The sequence below is a fragment of the Temnothorax nylanderi genome, unplaced genomic scaffold, assembly GCF_030848795.1.
Source record: "Temnothorax nylanderi isolate EJ_2023f unplaced genomic scaffold, tnyl_v1.0 TNYL_tig0174_pilon, whole genome shotgun sequence".
NCBI lineage: Eukaryota > Metazoa > Arthropoda > Insecta > Hymenoptera > Formicidae > Temnothorax > Temnothorax nylanderi.
Window position 1 is genome coordinate 84,872 of NW_027249236.1, and position 19,558 is coordinate 104,429.

General features: G+C 38.2%; 2 protein-coding genes and 2 long non-coding RNA genes across 6 annotated transcripts in view; 1 reads left to right on the forward strand and 3 right to left on the reverse strand.

Annotated features, from left to right (window-relative positions):
• Positions 1-170: 170 nt before the first annotated feature.
• On the reverse strand, positions 171-1,063 carry LOC139778177 (uncharacterized). Its single transcript, XR_011719501.1, has 2 exons — positions 922-1,063; positions 171-432 (listed from the first exon to the last, which is right to left on the reverse strand). It is a non-coding gene; the product is annotated as an uncharacterized lncRNA (long non-coding RNA).
• On the forward strand, positions 492-4,041 carry LOC139778176 (uncharacterized). Of its 2 annotated transcripts, XR_011719500.1 has the most exons (6): positions 492-507; positions 775-844; positions 970-2,244; positions 2,458-2,644; positions 3,353-3,579; positions 3,800-4,041. It is a non-coding gene; the product is annotated as an uncharacterized lncRNA (long non-coding RNA). The 2 variants fall into 2 exon arrangements; XR_011719499.1 differs by lacking the exon at positions 492-507 and having other exon boundaries at positions 705-844.
• Positions 4,042-5,884: 1,843 nt separating this feature from the next.
• LOC139778175 (uncharacterized) lies at positions 5,885-11,026 on the reverse strand. Of its 2 annotated transcripts, XM_071716029.1 has the most exons (3): positions 10,900-11,026; positions 10,515-10,817; positions 5,885-10,279 (listed from the first exon to the last, which is right to left on the reverse strand). In XM_071716029.1, the coding sequence occupies exon 3, from the start codon at positions 9,725-9,727 to the stop codon at positions 8,525-8,527; it is 1,203 nt and encodes a 400-aa protein (XP_071572130.1). In that variant the 5' UTR covers positions 9,728-10,279; positions 10,515-10,817; positions 10,900-11,026; the 3' UTR covers positions 5,885-8,524. The 2 variants fall into 2 exon arrangements, with proteins under 2 accessions (XP_071572130.1, XP_071572129.1); XM_071716028.1 differs by having other exon boundaries at positions 5,885-10,817.
• A 428-nt stretch (positions 11,027-11,454) lies between these two features.
• Ptc (protein patched) overlaps positions 11,455-19,558 on the reverse strand; it is a 39,089-nt gene continuing 30,985 nt past the window's right edge. The window contains exons 7-12 of the mRNA XM_071715996.1: positions 16,948-17,355; positions 16,155-16,799; positions 14,721-15,920; positions 13,993-14,481; positions 13,750-13,873; positions 11,455-13,333 (exon numbers count right to left, since the gene is read on the reverse strand). Of these exons, the coding sequence (XP_071572097.1) occupies positions 13,197-13,333; positions 13,750-13,873; positions 13,993-14,481; positions 14,721-15,920; positions 16,155-16,799; positions 16,948-17,355 (3,003 nt within the window). The 3' untranslated portion in view covers positions 11,455-13,196. The remainder of the gene's footprint in view (positions 13,334-13,749; positions 13,874-13,992; positions 14,482-14,720; positions 15,921-16,154; positions 16,800-16,947; positions 17,356-19,558) is intronic.

Consider the following 19,558-nt stretch of genomic DNA (forward strand, 5'->3'; position numbering starts at 1 on the left):
GCGTCAAGAAAATGTAGTAGGGGAAAAAGTTCAGACCGTCTCAACTTTTTAGCGTACCGCAAAATTCAACGGAACTTCTTCCCCCACCACATTTTCTTGACGCTGCCGCTGGTTTCTAGCGTCCATGAAATTGCAGCTATAGATTTGTCGGAGGAATAAGTTTAAGAAAATTTTATATTTTAGGATTTTTAATGTTATTCAGTAATAAAACATTACATTAACATATAATATCACGCATTATTTAGTTTCACCGATAAACTCAATCATCGATCAATTGGTAACGCAATTCACTTATCATGCGGTACTCTGTAAGAGTCGTAGGAGTTCTTATTCCTACCGCTGACAGCTATGTCGCCATTGTCAACGTGGAGTTCACGGCCATTCACGGCTGAGGGACCAGTTGCGAATGCGAGCTTTCCGGCGACAATCGTGCTAGAAAAAAATGCTACGTTCGTTATTATATCAATTTTTTACGTCATCGTCATGACGACGAACGGATCTATCGTTGTAAAATTTCAAATACGAATAACTTCGACATTATCCGTGATGTAGTTCACGAAATAAAATGCACTAATGGCTTCTGCACACAGGACGCGGAAACGCTTGCCACGCGGCAAGAAGCGACGCGGTAGCCAATCAACGTGTTGCTTTTCCGTAAGAACCAAAATTTTATTGGCTACCGCGTTGCTTCTTACCACGCGGCAAGCGTTTCCGCGTCCTGTGTGCAGAAGCCATAACACCACGAGTAAAATTACCGAAACGATAATATGGCAGCGATTTGTCAGCGAATATTCCAAAAATCATCTGCTCTTCGCACGCGAGGTTGATGTTTCGGCGTTTAAAAGTAAAAGCGATTTATTCCATTTAAAAATTTAAAACAACAAGTACGTAAAATAATGATGTATCTTAATAATTACTTACTTCATTATTGTTGATCTCTATGTTCATCGCACCAATTTAAACGGACAGCAACGCTCACGAGATAGGGTGTGGCTGCGCCAAATGAGCCGAACAAAATTGCTCCTAATCCAGTAGCGCCGAGTGATTGCAACGCCGCGAATAAACTTCCAGCGGCTACGTTACCGATCGAAGCTTGCCACGACGCTGCTAACGAACCAGCCGCAACACCACCGAAACCGAATCCAATGAGTGGCAAGGCAAACACACCCAATATGCCGCCGGCTAAGCCTGAACTTATTATAATAATACGCAGTAATTTCAGATTTTCGTCGCACACTAAAGTACGACCGCACACGCGACATTTTTTGAATTCCATTGTGCACTCGACAGAATGTTATATTAAATTGATGACGATAGCGCGTGTGCAAAGATTATATTGATAATGATATCGTGGGTGTATGCAAAGATCAGATATAAGCGTTAGAGTGCGGTCACATTGGGGGAACCCATGGATGATATCTTAAGTTTCCCGGGGCTTCCCCACATAGCGCCGCGAGGGACATCCGGGAGGGTTTTTAGTCGGTAGGAGTCCGACATAACCGCCCGCCCCGCCCCGTGGGGGGGGGGGGGGGTATCCAATGTAGGATTTCCCTCCCGTAAATAAAAAAAAGGGTGCGGTCACATGTCACATGGACTGATATTTTCCGCGTAACGCGTATCGCGTAACCAATCAGAAGCGCGAATATGCGTAACCGAAAATGCGAAACGCTTCTAATTGGTTACGCGTTACGTGGAAAATACATGCCATGTGACTTCAGCAAGAGTGGGAATGCGCATGCGTCAGAAAACGCGCAATATAGCATCACCCGATTGGGCTGGTTAAGCTGGTTTGGACTTGTTGGTTACGTTAGGTTAGAATCTCGTAGTTGTTGTTTGTTGTCAGAAAGCTAATTTGACATAACTGAGAAAACCTGTACAGAAAGAATTAGCTTACGAAAGAAATAAGCGAGGAGAAATAATTTTAATTTTGAATTTAATTTAAATAAAGGAGATAATCTTTTATCAACGTTATTATCAACGTATTTTATACTCATTACTTTCTTTTAGTATTTTTTAGAAACTGTATAAAATAATGTTTTATAATTAAACATTCTTTGTATTAATTGTTCCACAATATTACGTTTTACAAAAATTATAAAGGCAAGATAAAGAAACTGAAATATAACTCCAAACAATATAAAATAGCAGTGGCATAATTTAAGTTTTGATTATTTATAAAATGGTTTATACATGTAACATATGTGGAGAAGCATATAATTTGCAGGCAGCTATAACTTTCCATAGGTAAGTGTATTTAATAAGCAAGTCGATTTATTTTTTCATAACTAATTAGATTATATAGCAGTAGTTGCTAATGTAAATTAAGAAAAATTGGTCGCACATTCAGGTATAGTTTACATATATATCTATTTAATGTGGTAGTTATCAAAATTGTTGTTCAAGGAATAGTTTTTGTGATATTAAATAAGGCAGCTATAGTCATTTTATTTATTTCAGCATCCCGAAAAATAAAGGTAGAAGAGAAGCTTGGCTGAAGTCCATTGGGACAAAAATAAGAAACTTCAAACCGCCTTTGTCAGCGAAGGTTTGTAGTCAACATTTTACCACCGATTCGTTTTATTTATCTATAGACGGAAAGCGTCTTTTAAAGGCCGAAGCTATACCAACTCTATTTCATATAACGGTATGTATTTAAGACAAAAAAGTTATGAATTTTTTAATAATATGTTAATGTATAATATAAATTTATATTGTGTATAATAGTTTGTGTAAATATTAATTTATACTGTGTATAATACACTTCTCAGCAAAATTAAAGTATCACTTAAAATCAATGCTAAAAAGAAACTAAATCCACGTATCTTCCAAAGTCACGTATCTTCACGAAAAATGATTGCAGATTAATGGCAAATAATTCAACACAATACCAGAGACAGAATATATAGATTTTTAGAAATAAAACCTGAAAAGGCACTACTCACTTCAAATCATCATAACTTAGTGAAAAAAATTGTAGTGTAATAATTAAGCAAATATTTTAAAGAGAAAGTATTAAGTTTTACGATACAAATAAAAAAAATTAGAGAATAAACTTTGTTCTTCCTGTGCACATCAAAGTTGAAGTTTATTCCTCAATTTTGCAAGATTTACTTTAAATCAGCGCTGTTTGTAATAAAATCTTATTTGTAGAGAAACGTGCTTTGAAACTTTTGAAAGCTAAGGCTTTAAGCTTTAAAATGCTTTTGCAAATATCATTTTTTGCGAAGATACGTGACTTTGAATTTGGTCCTTGTCAGCACTGATTTTGAGTGACTAATTAATTTTGTCGAGAAGTGTATAGCAATATATAATATGCATAAATAAAAATTTATTTAAAAATTTGCATCTGTAGCGACGAAGATTAGAAACCTACCCTGAAAATGAAAACGACAATATTTATGAAAACTTACAACATGAGAATGAAGCTAATCCAACTATTATGGCTGTATCATCTACAGTGACAACACAATCTGATACAGCTGATGAGATTCATAATTCGGATGCAACTTGCGAAACATTATCCACTTCTAGAACTATCGTACCACAAACTGAAACGCAACACTTATCTAGTGAAACAAGGTTATATGAAATTAAATATTAACCGAAAACATAATAAACGTGTCCCTTTTCTAGTTTTGGATTTTACAAGAAATATATATATAAAATGTAATGTAAATGTCAAGAAAAATTCAATGCTTGATATCTAGCAATAACTAAAAATTAATTTTAAAGAACAAACATATCTACGTATTATAAAAACGCAAGAAGTTTTAAAATTTTAAATGTTTAATATTTTCAGACAAAATGTTATATCTATAGACGAAGAAAATTCACAGAATTGCAACAAGCTGCGAAAACAATTACAAGAAGCCAACGCACGCAATGCCATGTTACAGCAGAAACTGACATTTTTGCAGCAAAAAAATAGACGTTTCGAAAAAAGTATACAAAAGTTATTGACATTATTGAAACATTTTTACAAAAGAACGAAGTGCTATCAAAAGATGCTTGTAAGATATTCAAATAAAGTAATAACAAATACGCGCATCTAATACTTTATAATAGAAAGAACAAAAAATTGAATTGTACAGCACATTTTATTTTAAATGACAACAGAATACTTTCTGAATTATTGATGTGATTAACAAAAGAGTGTTTGTTAAATATAGTCTGTTTCGAGGGCGAAAATCTGTGGTCAGTATAATTTTGTTCCAAATATTGTAAATTAATAAGAAAGTATCTTAAATTTCAAGATCAGTTTTATTATAAGTTTTGTTTCTTTAATTAGAATCATTTTTCTTACATAAATTTTTATTACATTAATTCGTATAAATTTTGCATGTAAAACTTGAAGTGAGATCATTGAAAAGTGAAGAATAAATAATTGTGTTTTAATATGTGCTTTTATGTAAAAAATAAAATATTCAGCATATCTTTCAATGACTTCAATACTTTTACGTAAAATAATGATTTTTTTACAACACAAGCAACTTTTATCTAAAACATAGTTTTATAAAAATTTTACGATCTAGTAATTTTTACTCTGTGAAAGCATTAAGATGTTCAAAGTTATAAACGTTAAACACTGAATATACAAAAATTTGAATATTGGATAACAACAGGATCGTTAACGAGCAGTTAAAAACTAAAGTAAAATGTATTAAAAGTGACTATGGACAAAAACTTGACTTTGAAAACAAGATGTTGATATTGACAACGTGTTTTGCTATGCCGGTATAAGTATAAGAGTTCGTCTTCCGTAGGGAGTCAGTCAATAAAATCTCCACTTATTATTTTATATCAAAATTTAAGTAGTTTATATAAAAACCGTTTATATAAAACCGTAGTTTATATAAAATTGTACAATAATCTTAAGTTATTATGCGCTGACAGCAAGTGTGACTCGTATGTGTTTGATCGTGAGACTAATCCTGTGTTCGTGCTCTTTTCTTGCTTTTTATTTCGGCGGGTTCAATGCTGAGTCGGTTTCGCCAATCCTCAATCAGCGCAATCCTTAATTGCTATTGAACTAGACTATTGCTAAATTCGCTATTGCTGAATTTAATCGCTATTTCTGGTCGCTCACGACATCCTTTCCTTGATGAAAAAAGAAAAACTGACGTATGAGATTTGCGTTAATTATCTTTCTAAAGTCATGAATTGAATCCTCCTTTTTCTTTTTCCGTGAGATTACTTTCTTATTTGTGCTTAACTTAATTCTACAGTTACATTGTTCTTATCTTAGTACAAACATTTTGTATGTATTAGTATAATATACCTATGGCGTTGCGTTTGTATTCCTGCTTATAAGTATAGCCAGATATTGATGTAAAAATAATTATGTTGCACCATCTAAATAATTAAATTTGATTCTGAAGCTAGTTGCTAGAATGTTCAAACTTTTTGCAGCATTATCATAATGCTTGAGTGTTCTATGTAATTATTTTGATGGTCCTACATAATTATTTTTAAATCTGTATCTCACCTAATTTTTATATATTTTATACTTCAACAAAATCGTTCTTTTCGAAAGTATATTATATTTTTTCAATGTCGTTTCCATTTATTGACAATATATCAACATAATTGATCATATTTTTATTAACATATTATAAAATTGAGACATAGAAAGAACGACTATAATATCGTTCAGTTGAAAAAATTAAATCGATGTGTATTATTTGTATAAAAAATATAAGAATTAAAAGTAGCGTTTAACATGACAAATAATTTTATACATTTAGATTAAATATTTAAATCAATATTTAATGTCTATTCTTTAGAATTGTATTAATATTTAAATAAAAGTATTGTAATATACAATCTGAAATAATTTCCAGCTAGCTATCTTTAAAAACTTTTGAAAGTAATAATATATACGAGATGATAAACATTTGTTATATATTGTTCAATAGCAGTATATAATTACATACATATCAATAATGTTCGAGAACGGTTACATAAATTCCAAGTATTCGCATTTTAAGTCTCACCATATTTACAAAATAAATGTAATATTCATCCTATTACATTTTTGTACTTTCATCAATTTTATGGCAATATTTTATATAATTTCATAACGAGAGTGTGCATAAAAAAGAAAATTACAATGCCAAAAATAAGATCAAGATTTATCTCGCAGGCAACAAAATTGTCATTTGTTTCAAACAAAATATGAAAATATTATCACATCTCAAGAACATCTTCTCATTAATAATATAAAAGATTCTACCTGTATGAAATGTCTTTATGAAGATAATAATTTCAATACAATAGAATTACCTCCTAATATAACAAATATAACAGACATACAATCAGAAGGCAATATTATACAATCTGCACAAGATTCTATTCTAATAGACAATACTAGAAGCGAAGGAAAAAGTACTTTAAAAGAAAAAAAAATACATGGGCAACAGAATACAATATTATCCAAAGATCTCTTACAGCCTTATTGTATATCTTAAAAAAAAAAGATTATAATGAATATAATGAGTCAAGGTACATAAAGATACAAATCCAGTAATTTTAAAAACAATAACGTAATCTATAAGATATCATGTAATGCCTCATATGTAGTACAGACAAAAAGACAACTAAAAACTAGATTTAATGGACACAAAAACAATATTAAAACGGATCCACCTAAGCATGAGTGTTATGTTGAACTCTGGTAAATGCATTTGTATGTATGTAGTATCTATCTGTTTTTTGTTCTTAATGTTACATCCGGCATAATTAAATGTACAGTTTTCATAATTTGCTTATTGTGCCGATCGCGTCGATTAGATCTCGTTTGTTATTCATTATTTTATATATAGTTTTTAAACGTGTTAATAGTAGTGTCAATTTGGCATTGTCCTTTTATGTTATCTGGAGGATATTCTGGCACATCTTGCTGTTGCTGTGCTTCGAAGGTTTTTGCGTAGTTCCTTGGTTTGATCTAGGTAATCTTGGAGTTGTTGCTATCTGACTTCTTTCTATCGCTGCGACGCCGATTTCGGATTGCTAGTTTCCGTGTGGCCTCCGTTTGCTGTAGTTTCCTATTTTTTCAAAATAAATTTCTGGCTCGTGGCTAAATTACTATACTTCATACGGTACGTGGTACAGACACAGTATAGTCAGATTCTGCTTCTTTTGTAGAGTACTGAATGATGATGAGCTTTCTGTCAGAAAAGGATTCAAGTTTTCTTTCTTCGAATCCTGTGATCTTGGCTCGCCCGTTTTTTTCGCTTGCTTGTTTAGTCTATCGCGAGTTTTCGCTTCATCATACATCAACTGCAATCAATCCTTTGCTCGGGCTCATGCGCTACCTCACAGAAGGGTGTAAAAGTTTGTCGTCGGAGAATGATAACGAAATACATCGTAAAGATCTATCGCGAATGGGCAAACATCTCAATCATTGATGAGCATTTCAACGGTTACTGGTCAAAGGGTCGTAGGGAGGATAGGACAGTGCAGTGCAACTACATGGTTACATAGATAGGAAACCCATACTGCGTATTTTCTCGGACACGATTTCTCGGATCAATGCGTCACACAGAACGGAAAAGTTATCTGACTAACTTATTATAAACCCAAGTCAGCTCTGATCTGCAATCAACGTAGTCAGCTTATTGGCCAAGCACAACAAACCAACAGATGTATTAACAGTAGTCATCTGTGCAGCGAAGCCATTTTATCGCCAAGCGGGTTTGGATATCCAAATCCAAAAATCGCATTTCTAAAGAATCGGATCCAACATATCTTGGAGACCAAACATCGAAATCGTCAGATTTGTCACCTATTCGCTGACGGTAAACTAGTAGAGAAGATTCACCGCCTCTTCCCTTTGACATATCAACGGGATGAAACACATTATTCAGCTTAGCTGCATACACACGATTTCTCAATTTAACATATCGAACACTGATATCATCAAAGGTCGGAAAAGTCTCAGCCGATCCAAGTAGTATAGGAGGTGTAACCAAGTGTTCTTGAAATGACTGTGCGAAATAAATCAAAAATGATTTATTTTGATAATTGAATAGCTCATGATAAGAAAAAATCACGCTCACCATTATAGCGAAGTACAAACATTTGTCCTTCAATGGTAAAATAACCAATCTGATTAAGAACTACTGCCAATGGGAAAAGAGTATCTGGAAGGTTAAACTTGGTACGGTTAACACGGGAAAACACTTCCAAGTTAGGGGGAAAGTTAGTATTGCATCTTGCTGCAAACATCTTACTTTCAACTTGCAAGGCAGACACCCACATAAGTGTTTCAGCGTCATATTCAATGGATTTCTTTTTATCAAGAGTCTTTTTTAGAAGTGAATCAAGCGCAGGTGCAATGTTGCATGCGCAATGCAATACTTTAGCGATAGCGACTAACTTGCACAAATCACCAAGGATATTCGTATCAATGGGAATTTCACGTTATGGTTTAATAATTGCAGAAGTCTAACATTTACTGGGCAACGAATACTTAAGTGACATTCTGATATTTTTAATTTCAGCCTGAAATTCAGTGTCGAATTCTTTAATTACATAGGTTGTTTAAGACACCTTCATAGTCCATATCAGTCTCGTCCTTAGCAATTGTAGATGAGCGAATCGCGTAAGCATCAGATGTCTTATGCGCTTGTTCACCGAGGAGATGAGCAACTCCGAGATAGAATTCGAGATCTGTCAAGCACTCTGGTGTCCAAAAGTGACTGGTCTCTCCAGTTAAAGCCTGCGCGGCAAAGTCTATTTCCATAGAATCATCGCGCACTCGGGGAAGATCGTGGCAACGAAGGGTTCCCGTGTCGTTGCTGACCAGAAGCGATGCCTGACCCATGCCTCTGTAGTTAATCCGACCACAATAGACGTACTTAGGATATTTCCGTCCAATACACTCCAAAAGGTCTTGAATGGCACAGACATCAGCGTGAAGATCGTTCATTGAATACTCCTGTGGCATAAAGTCATCAGGGTTTAACAGCACCGGGAAATCACCAACGTCTACTCGAATTGGTGCAGCAAGATCACCCTCACTTAGTCTACGCCTACGCGCTTGGGGAGCTGGATCTCCACCCCACTTAGCACCAGGAAGTGGTGAGCGATCGTAAAAATATTGGCGGACATCTCGAGGAGTTGCAGGATTGGAGAGCATCCGTACAACGGATCTTAAATTAGAAAACCTGACGGTAGTAGGTTCAGGGAATCGATCTTCATCCTCAATAGCAGCAAAACGAGGTAGGTAGACGGCGTTAAAGTCTTTCAGCACGCCCACTGCATTGATCAAATTAGCCATAGGCGCTAGGTGTGAACCAAGGCTACTAACCGCTTGAACCTGTTCTACGCTCACATCAAGGGATACGAAAAGACGACGGCCTGTGTGGCATCCAACATGTACTTGCATGGCTTGAGCGACCTTAATCTCCATTTGAAGAAGAACTATCCGGAACATCTGATAGACGGAAAATCCGGCAGGTAAGCGTATTCTCAACCTTACAAATTTGCAATACAGGAATTGGCACATGAATCCAATAGACCGGGTAGATATTGGCACAACAATGGTCTTAGGAATAGCCACTCGAGTCACTTGGAGTAACTCACTTGAAGAGTTACTCAACCCGAACATCAGCTTATCAAAAATTTTCTTGTGATCAGCGTTATCATATTCCATACTCTGTATGGATGTTTCTTCGCGATGTTTCTCCATACGTTTAGTAGAACGTCGTCGGGCCGAAGCGGACATTACGTCGGTGTGGTTACAAATCGGAATTCTTTATTCTTCTTGGTGCGAAAGACTTTGGCCTGTTTTTGGATAGTGTCCAGTATTACGCGTTTCTGCTCGCTACTGTACCTTTAGCTTTCTGTCACTAATTTGTATAATTCTATTAGTAGATTGTCGACTCTGAGTCCGTATGCGCGTACACTCTCGCCAAGTTTCTGCTTTAATGAATTAAATTCAATCTGTAGATGAATAGTGCTTTGTTTGCTTAAATAACAAATTTCTAACTCCGCTTAAAGTTGTGGAAGACCTCCTATATCCCTAATTTCAAAGTTGATTATTGTTTTTCCTTTTAATTTCATACAGAGTATTGCCTCTTCACGTGACGTGGTAGAATTCTTTCAGGTGAAATACGTTGCTATCGTAAGATGTTAGCGACAATTCTCTTATATGCGAGATTATACTGTTCGTTCAGCCGGAGTTCTCCGATCATGCCATGCGTAAGTTCCTATCGGGCGTAGTCTATTTTCGTTGGAGCAATTATTACCTTATTGTATTAAACTGGTATCTGTGTCCCTGGAACAGGAATACGCGCTCAATCACTGTATTCGGATGTAACTCTGGTTTCGGTCGGAGAGTAATGCGCTGTTAGATTTCTACGTGCGCTTTTTCTGCTTAAAGGGCTTAAGGGGTTAGGGCCTAGACGCTCGTCGGACCGGTTCGTTATGTAACGACGCGTTTCTTTTCACGGGACGATTAATCTCGCTCTGCGACAATGTTTATGCGCTTTTCTTAATTGCTACAAACTTACAATAACGTCGCGAATCGTATGTTGATTTCTGTCTGCTAATCAGCGAGTCACCATTGCGATAAATCGGTGCTTTCTCGGGTTTCGCTGACACCCACTCGTCGGCTGCTACTGCTAATCGAGTATTTCTTTCGTTCTGGACCTGGCTTCTGCTGCTCCTCTTAGGATTGCTGCACTACCTGAGACCGATTCGCTTTATTTTGCAGGCTTCTGGATTGCTCCGATAGTTGGTTTTTTTCTCTAGCTTCACGATGGCGCATCACTCCCCCCAAATTGTTATGCCGTGCCAGCATAGGGATTCGTCTTCTACACAGAGTCGATCAAGGAAACCTCCACTTGTTATTTTATACTAAAATTTAATTTGAATAAACTGTAGTTTAAATCGTACAATACGGTCTAAGTTGTTATGACAGCGAGCTTGACCAGTAGCATTCCAGTTCGATCGTGAGACTGCTCACGTGCCACGTGCCAGGTGCCAGTCGTGTACAGTCGTGCCACCGGTGCCCACGTGTTCGTCCTCTTTTTCTACTTTTTATTTCGGCGGCCGGGATAAAGGTGGTCGATAAAGTTACGAGTAACTTTATCGACTACTGATTTTAATGGTTGGTATTGGCGAATCATAAAAATTAACAATTTTAAAAATAAATAAAATGGGAAAATACAATTAGATATGTGGCAATACTAACAAAAGTTTCAAGAGCCGAAAATAAAAATTTTTTAAAATTGGTAAAGCCACATACATTACGAATTTTGTATAAACATATAAAAAACTGTAATAAACTACCTTTTTCATGAGATTAGTACGAAGATTTATATAATTTAATGCAATTTGAATGTTTATAACATGATTTCTGAATTTTCGACTTTACAATAATACAATTAATTTTGGGTCTTAATCTTATTTATGATTGCCGATCAAATAACGGCAGTAAAAATAATAATGTTCTTATTACAATGTTATTTATATTTACAAAAATGGGATTATAAATGGTACAAGTAGTAGCTTTTACACATTCGTTACATCAAAAATAATTAGATTCTTACAATAAAGTTTGCAAAAGAATGAGCCATGGACACAATTTATACGTATATTAGAGGTATATTGACTATTTTTCCCATCCGAGCTTATACAACATGTACTTTATACAAAATGCAAATACCGTCTCGCAGGACGCTTTTCGTACACTTTAAATACACACCTCGAGTCTCGCATATGTATACAAAATTGACTTGGCATAAGGAATACTTCTCGCTTATATTGTACATAATTTCACGAGTCACATCTCATGACAATGCGTGCCGCAGTTACGCCGCATTATATTGGTCACTATATATTACAACTTTGTACACATTAGAGGTATGAATATCAGAATAGGAATATATACTCCATTAAATTAAGTACCGTTGTTATCGTAGGCAATGAAAATATTCTCGTATAGTCCGATATAAATAATTATTTTTACAAGTCATCATATGTTTGTGCGTACAAAATATTGCGCTCGCACACACACACACACACACACACACCCGCAGAAACGCCGAGGAATACTATTAAAATAAATAATAAATAGATCTCAGAGATTCAGTATCGTAGTATCGTTCCTAGTCACATACACACACACTGCGCGTTACATATGATTAATGTAGAAAAAAATAAATAGTAATATCTGGAAATTTTGTCGCTTTTGCCGCACAATAAAGCGTCGTCCTCGCAAAATTTCACGATTACGTTTAAAAACATTACGTCTTAGTGACGGTCAAATCTTTAGCTTTCTAATTAAATAACGAGTATATGTATATATACATCTTAGTAAATGCTTTTTCTCGTTATGCATTACGCAAATATTACAAATACGCTCACCGACACAAACGCATTAGTGTCAGTCTCTGATAAACAAAGGCACACCGGCATGTATTGTCATTTCTCTTTCTCGAAGAGTATAAATCATACAATGTCCTTATGTGCTTGCCAGTAGTACGTGACACTACTCTCGTGACGCCGCAGTCATTAATTAAATAAATTTATCTAAAATATATATTTTAGATAGTATTTACCTAAAATAATCTAATACATTGATTTATCAAGTTGTACACATTATTGTCCTTGGTAATACTATTACATATTCGATGAATACTATTACACTGTTGAAATATTCGAATAAAATCCTATTTTTTCACATCATTTCGGTTAAAATTTGCTTTGCTTGATTAAGAACTTTAACAATTTACTTAAAACCTTGTAATAATTCACGCATTAATATACACATTAACTGTAAATATCCGCTTCTAATATCGAATCCCAAGTAAATACAATGTTGGTCTTTACGGAGAAATAATCTATTTTAAACTTAAAAAAATTCGGCGTACAGAACACAAGATATTAAATGCGCAAAAAAATTGTTTCCAAAAATATTCATATACATAAAAATGCGATTTGTGTTATAATACTTCCGCTTTTAAAATCCGAGTAAAGACAACTCATGTTGCATTACTCATTTGAGACAGAGGAAAATAGTGGAACAGAAGAATAGGGAGTTAAGTAAGGATGAGGGAGGGGGAGGGGAAAGAAGAGGAAAACAGGAAGATATAATGGAAAATCTATTAATCTATCCTAGTCAGCCTTCTGTGTTTTCCCGCTTTGCGTGGTACTTGAGCAGTAGCTGCCGGTCCCCCCGGTACTTGTTATTAATGTTTTGCGTTAGAGTCTGAATCTGGCTCAGAACTGGAACTGGAAGACTCCCCAGCATTAATGTTCGCACTGCAGCGCGAGCTCCTTCGACTACTGCTGCCCGAGTGCCGGCATTTTTCACGATCCATTCCACCTATAATTTTCATGAAAATGAACATATTTCTTTACCATCCCCATCCATCTCACATTGATTTGAGAAAATGCTACAAGATGGTAACTAAATATATAAAAATATAGTATAAAAGTAGTACAGAAAATTAGGAAAGATGTACATCACATATTTTTATGAATCTGAGTCTTGCAATGTGCACAGGTTTTAGTAATATAATTGTATTCTAATTTTCAAAGCAAGATTTTATTAAGAAAATTATCAAAACTTACAATCTCTCAAAAAAAAAGCATTGAAATAATTCGAAAGCGAATATTTCCAACAATATATCATTACAGTCGCATGCGTTAGTTAAAAAATGTTTCTAATTAGTTTAAAGTCTCGAATAACATTAAGGGAATATTTTGGAGATTTGAAAATTTATCAAAATAAATGCTTACCAGCCAACGGTGTGTGAACTTCGACCTTGATGTTCGCCGTTGCGGTGACTTTAGTGGTGATGTGTGACGTGGGCGGAATCGGCGATGTTCGACTAGACCCACTCGTATCCGATCCGCTACAGTTCTGTTAGTCAAAATGAAAGAACACGCTCGTTAGTCATGCTCGGAGAAGCGTGACAAATTTATTGGAAAAAGTATATCTCATGCTGATCAATAATCAATCGATCGCGAATCTCAACGCACCTGATTGCCACATGTGGACGTGGTCTCCACCTTGAGTTCCGGCTGGACAATAATACAGGATTCCTGCGTGCTGTGCCACGAGTTGGGCTCCTCGCTGATAGTCGTGAGCGACGGCTCGGCGTGCAGCCGGGCATTGTCGATTTTGTGAGATCTCCTCGGCGGTGTGGGCGGCTTGGATCTTCTCACGACGGGCGACGCCGGCGGCGTTGGCGTGGATATACGATCCGGATGATCGTTCGGAATCACTTCTGCCGACGGACCAATTAGAGACAGCAAAATAGGAAAGAAGAAGACGCCATTCACAAGACTGATGCCGATCACGCAGAGTAATACGAAGAAAAAATAATTGACTATAAAATTGAACTCCGAGAAGGCGAGCATGATCACGGCGAGCAGCGTGGTGAGCGCACTATGGACAACCGGAGCGAACATGTGTTTCAGAGCTAAGCGCATCCTGCGATCTCTGCTGCCCACACTGGTGACAAAACTCTGAAAAAAGAATAGGAAAACCAATTAGAGTCAAAGTAGAAATGTTGATGAATAAATATATCAATAACGATCTATGTCAATATAACAATTGAAATAACAATTGTAACAAAGCCAAAACGTTTCGATCTTTTTCAATCTTTAAAAAAATGTTTGACATCATAAATTCAATATGCCCGAAACAGCAGGTGAAAAGATTAAATTAAAAATATGCTAATAAAGAAGTTTTTCAAATTACTTACCAGGCAGATATGCACCGTAAAATGAACAGCTATGCCCACACTAACTACTAGCAGTACAGCAGGCACCGCGCTCAATTTGATGTCGAACAGACCCATAATGCCTAGTAGTTGCGTGATAACACCGAGAAGAGAGATGTTGACCAGCACGGCAGCCCATATATTCAACAGCAGCAGTCCAACGACGAAGAGGCTCACACTTAACGCAGCCAGGAGAGCGATACCCATGGAGCTCCTCAGATCCATATATTGTTCCCAGAAGAGAAACAGTATGCCGGACGGGAAATTCGGCAAACCGCGTTCTTCAAACTTTTTGCACAGCTCCCGGACACTACCGATCAACTGTGTGATATCTTGCGTATCTGTGAGCCTATGCAAGTAAAACGGCATCTGTGCATACGTAAGCGGCATGCTCTTAGGGATCTTGAGTTCATGATCATTAACGTAGATCCACTGGCGTGGCTCGGGTCTCAGATTTGCCTGTGAAGCACCGTAAGCAAGCGCATCGTTGGATGCCCATGCGCTCAAGTAGTTGTAGAAAGCGCGTGGATTGATGATACCGTCCGAATCGACCAGTCGCACCTGAGTAATCAGCGTCTTGTCGATTGGATTGTCTACATAACCCGTCTGCACAAGTAGCTTATACGCCAAGATTGCCTCATCGCTCGCGTTCGGAAACCATCTCTCCTGGGTAATGCAACCGTTGTCGTATTCCTTATCGAATGCCGTCTGCAGGCCCTTTAGCCAGTCGCGAAACAAGCTAAGCCAGAACTCGGGCAGGCCACCATTGTCGTTCTTGATGACGTTCTTGATCCGCATAAAGGCGTCGTGATACTCGTACAACAATCGTTGATTATTCGGATATTCAAAATCTCGGCCGGTGACCGCGTACATGTTGTAGAAGCCAAAATGCTTCGCCTGGGCAGACAGGAATGCGTGCTCGTTCGAGTTCTGTGGCACCAGATCGGTCAGATCCAGACCGTCACGTAGACGTATCGCCTCCCATATGCTACCAGTCAGCACGACGGTCAGGATTATCATGCCGAACACTTTGGTAGCCGGTCGACTGATGAAGGGTGCGTAGTGCCGAGATGCAAGCTGCGTCAGGGAGAAGCTCAGACAATCATCTTGCGAACAGCCGGTCAGCGCGTCCTCCTCGGTGCACTGTTTATCCAGCTCCGAGTCGATGATATTTCCACCTATCTGCAACACGAATAGGATAGTTATAAATGATTCTGCGTTAATTTGAACTTGATGCAAATATATGGAAAGCAATTGTTATTGTTTATATTGTTTTACTTGACGTAAAAGCGAGCCCTTTTCGATTCTTGTCGAGTATCGTTGTAACCAAACATTTAATAAAATTTTTTCAATCTCTAATAAAATGCAATCCAGTATATATACGATATGTATGCATACATGTACGTCATTTCATACCCAGGATTCGTTCTGCGTATTCTGTGGTGTTAAAATCTGCGTACAGGTTTCTCGTCTCTCAGGCGGTATTGCCCTGGTGACTGTCTGCTTGACCGTGCCGTTATTTTTCACGGAGTATCTATTTTTTCTAAGATTAGGTGTCGCCGGCAAGCAGCAGCAGAGAATGTCCTTCCTACCGGAACGTCTACGTCGTAAATCCAGGCTGACCATCGCGGGGAATATCAGCAGCATGGCGGCCAGATTGAACACCAGCAAAATACCGGCTTGCATACAGAATGTCCGAAGGGCCGGGATTGGAATTATCGCCGCTGCGAAGAAGGCAGCAACGTTGGTGAGACCTGTCAGTAGCACCGACAGGCCGGTTCGCTTGAGAACGACTCCCGTTTGTTCGCTGCTGGGCACTTCGTTCACCGATAATTCGGCATACGTATGCGTCAGCAGGAACATATCGTGCACAGCCAGACCGAGAGCAAGAAACGGCACTATTTGCGTCGTGGTGGCATTAAACGGGATCCCTAGAAGCGCGCAGAAGCCCAATCCTGCGGCTATTGTGGCGCAAATCAACATCACACCGGCCATTCCCACCCCGGATTGCGAACGCACCGGATCCTTCCAACGAAAGAGGGCTACACCGGCATATAGCAACTAGAAAAATAAGACAAAACTACATCAATAAAATAAATAAGTAAAATGGATCGTAAATAAATAATATTTGGTGTTGGCATCTTCAAACTTTGCAGCATTACTCCAAACAATTATGCATAAATTAATCAATCACAGAGTTATTTCTCACCATAAGCACAGCACTGATCGCGATCTTCGTGACGGACACATGGCTGTACTTCCCAAGGATGTCATTCATGGTTGTCGTGCTAAAAGCGTACAGATTGTACGGCGCCGACCCGTTGACCTCCACCAGCTTCTTCACTTCATTGCTGAACACTCTCTGCCAGGTCTCCAGAACTTTAGCCGCCTTCTCCTGCGTCCAATCGATATGATGGACCCTGTAGGTGTTCGCCAGGAAATCGTACAGCTCGCGCTCGCCCATCAGCTGCACCACAGTCTGCAGCGCGGCCGCGCGAGTTAAGTGGCCCGTCTTGTTGTGCTTGGCGCCGCCGACCACCAGCTCCTCCGGCCAGTGCATGTATTTGGCCGCGAATCCATAGCAGCCACCTGTCAGTTCGGCCCCTACATCAGGTACCTGTTACAGAAAGCAATAACGTTTGGGAAAAATTGGTAAAATGGAAAGTTCCCCTGAGCACAAATACAATTTTGGAACGTAGTTACGCGAGAAGAAAGCGAAAAAAAAATGAAGCTCTAAAATGACCCACCAGATATAGTTATTTTTTAAATGAGGATAAAGCTCCATTCGAAAACTAGAAATATAAAATAATGGATTTCTTTCAATTCTGTATGGCGCAACGATTGCTTTCATCAATTCGATTTCGACGATGATAATAATTAACATTGACGAAGATGACAATTAAAAATTAGATTAATTCCCAAGATTTTTTTTTTAATCAAATGACAACCGCGTTTCAAGCGCAAGGGACTGGATAGAGACGCATTTCTTTTCCTGCTCCGCCACCTCAAGCCCTTCCGCAACATTTTGTTTTTCATCTATGAATTTCTCAAGCGTGACCGAAGGCAGAACCGTGTCAAGTCACGCCAGGAATTCCTACGGCAAAGAATTATTACAGGGGGTTCGAGCGACGTTCTTTCTTATAGGGTAGCCGGGGGTGTCGTGGACCCCACACCGAGTTGACTTTATAGGGTCCTATAAAAGGGCATACCGGCCGTGACTTTTAGACGATCAAGCTGCCTTGTCCACTGTCCTTTATATCATACCAGAACAGATGAGCGCCCACCACGACCGCGGCACGAAGAATAGGAATCTCGACAACGGAATTATTACCGTATCTGGACGTATCTCGAGCAAGACTTTCCTTTCCTCTTTCCACGCGTATAGAAATACAAACGCCGCGCCCATCCTTTTGATTCCTGTGGACTCTGACCAATTTCAATCGCGATTTTTCCTTTACAAAAAAAATATCGAGGCACCCGTGACTCCTGTATTACAAACGATCGAAAATGAAAGGCTTTCTTTGAAAATCGAAACTCCAGAGGAACAGATACAAAAATCATAACTCTCGATTAATCTTAAGTCGGATCTAACTAAGAATTTTAATGTAAGATTTACACTGTTAAAATTCGTAATCAAATTATACTCATTTTTAATCATTCCATAGGTCGCCACTGCTTCTACTCTCAATATATGTCGTTAATTTAATTAGAACACACACACAAACTTAATTTAACTAAAAACCAATGGAGCAAAAATAATACTGTTTCGTGTTAAAATAATAAATTTCGACACACATGGTATTTAAAAATAACAAAATGTTACTTAACTCAAGGTATCGATTTAAATTTCATCCTTTAATATTTAACAGTTGCGATAGATAAAAAGTAGAAGATTAAAAGAGTTATGCGAAGAGCGTGATTTTCATCATGCCGCTTTATACATGTAAGATTTTATTTTTTCTTCTATTAGTTAAATCAGGCGAAGTTAATATGACTAGATAGCCGTCCTAATTGAATTGAAAGCGCGTCATTAAGTGCCGTTGCATCGCGGAAGTGTACAGACGTAAGTGAAGAGGTACATAGGAAAGGCATACCAAATAAAGCCACCGTAATCGTCCGCGATCGCACGTGTGATTGAAATCGGTTACCTCACACCTGGCCGGCGTTATGTAATTCCACGAAGAAGACGTGTAGAATGTAGCCGAGCCGCTGGCACGCTTTTCATGCTTTTTACTCGTGCTCGCGACACGTTCGCGGCCGTCTTCCGGCGTTGGTACGTGTTCGAGAGAAAAATAGCTCGACGTGGGGTACGAGCACGTTCATTAACGTTTTATCGAGCTCTAGGGCTTGCGACACGCGGGAAAATTGTCTCAACGAACGAAATAGAAATTTATTATTTTTATCTTGGTCAAATAGATGGAACGCGTGTCCTATCGCGAGTCAACGACACAGCGCTTAATTAGCGCTGAATTAGCGGAGGGAAAAACGCGCGTGTGTGTGGCATCGCGCTGAGCGCGACTCTTTCGGGACACCCCGTGCATACGCGGAACACGCGATGCCGGGTTCTTGACTTAAACACCCGAACAACGTGCTCCGCCTGCAGCTACACTCGAAATATTCCGAAGCGCATGCATGCCGCGCGGCCGCGCCGCGCCGCTTGGCCATTAAGTGCAATTACTTTAAGTATGAGAGCGCGCATACCCGTTATGAAAATAGAAATAGGTGTGTGCCCGAGAGAGAAAGAACGAGAAAAAACGAGGGAGGGAGGCGGAAAGAAAGAGAGAGAGAGAGAGAGAAGGACAAGGGAAAAGGGAGACCAA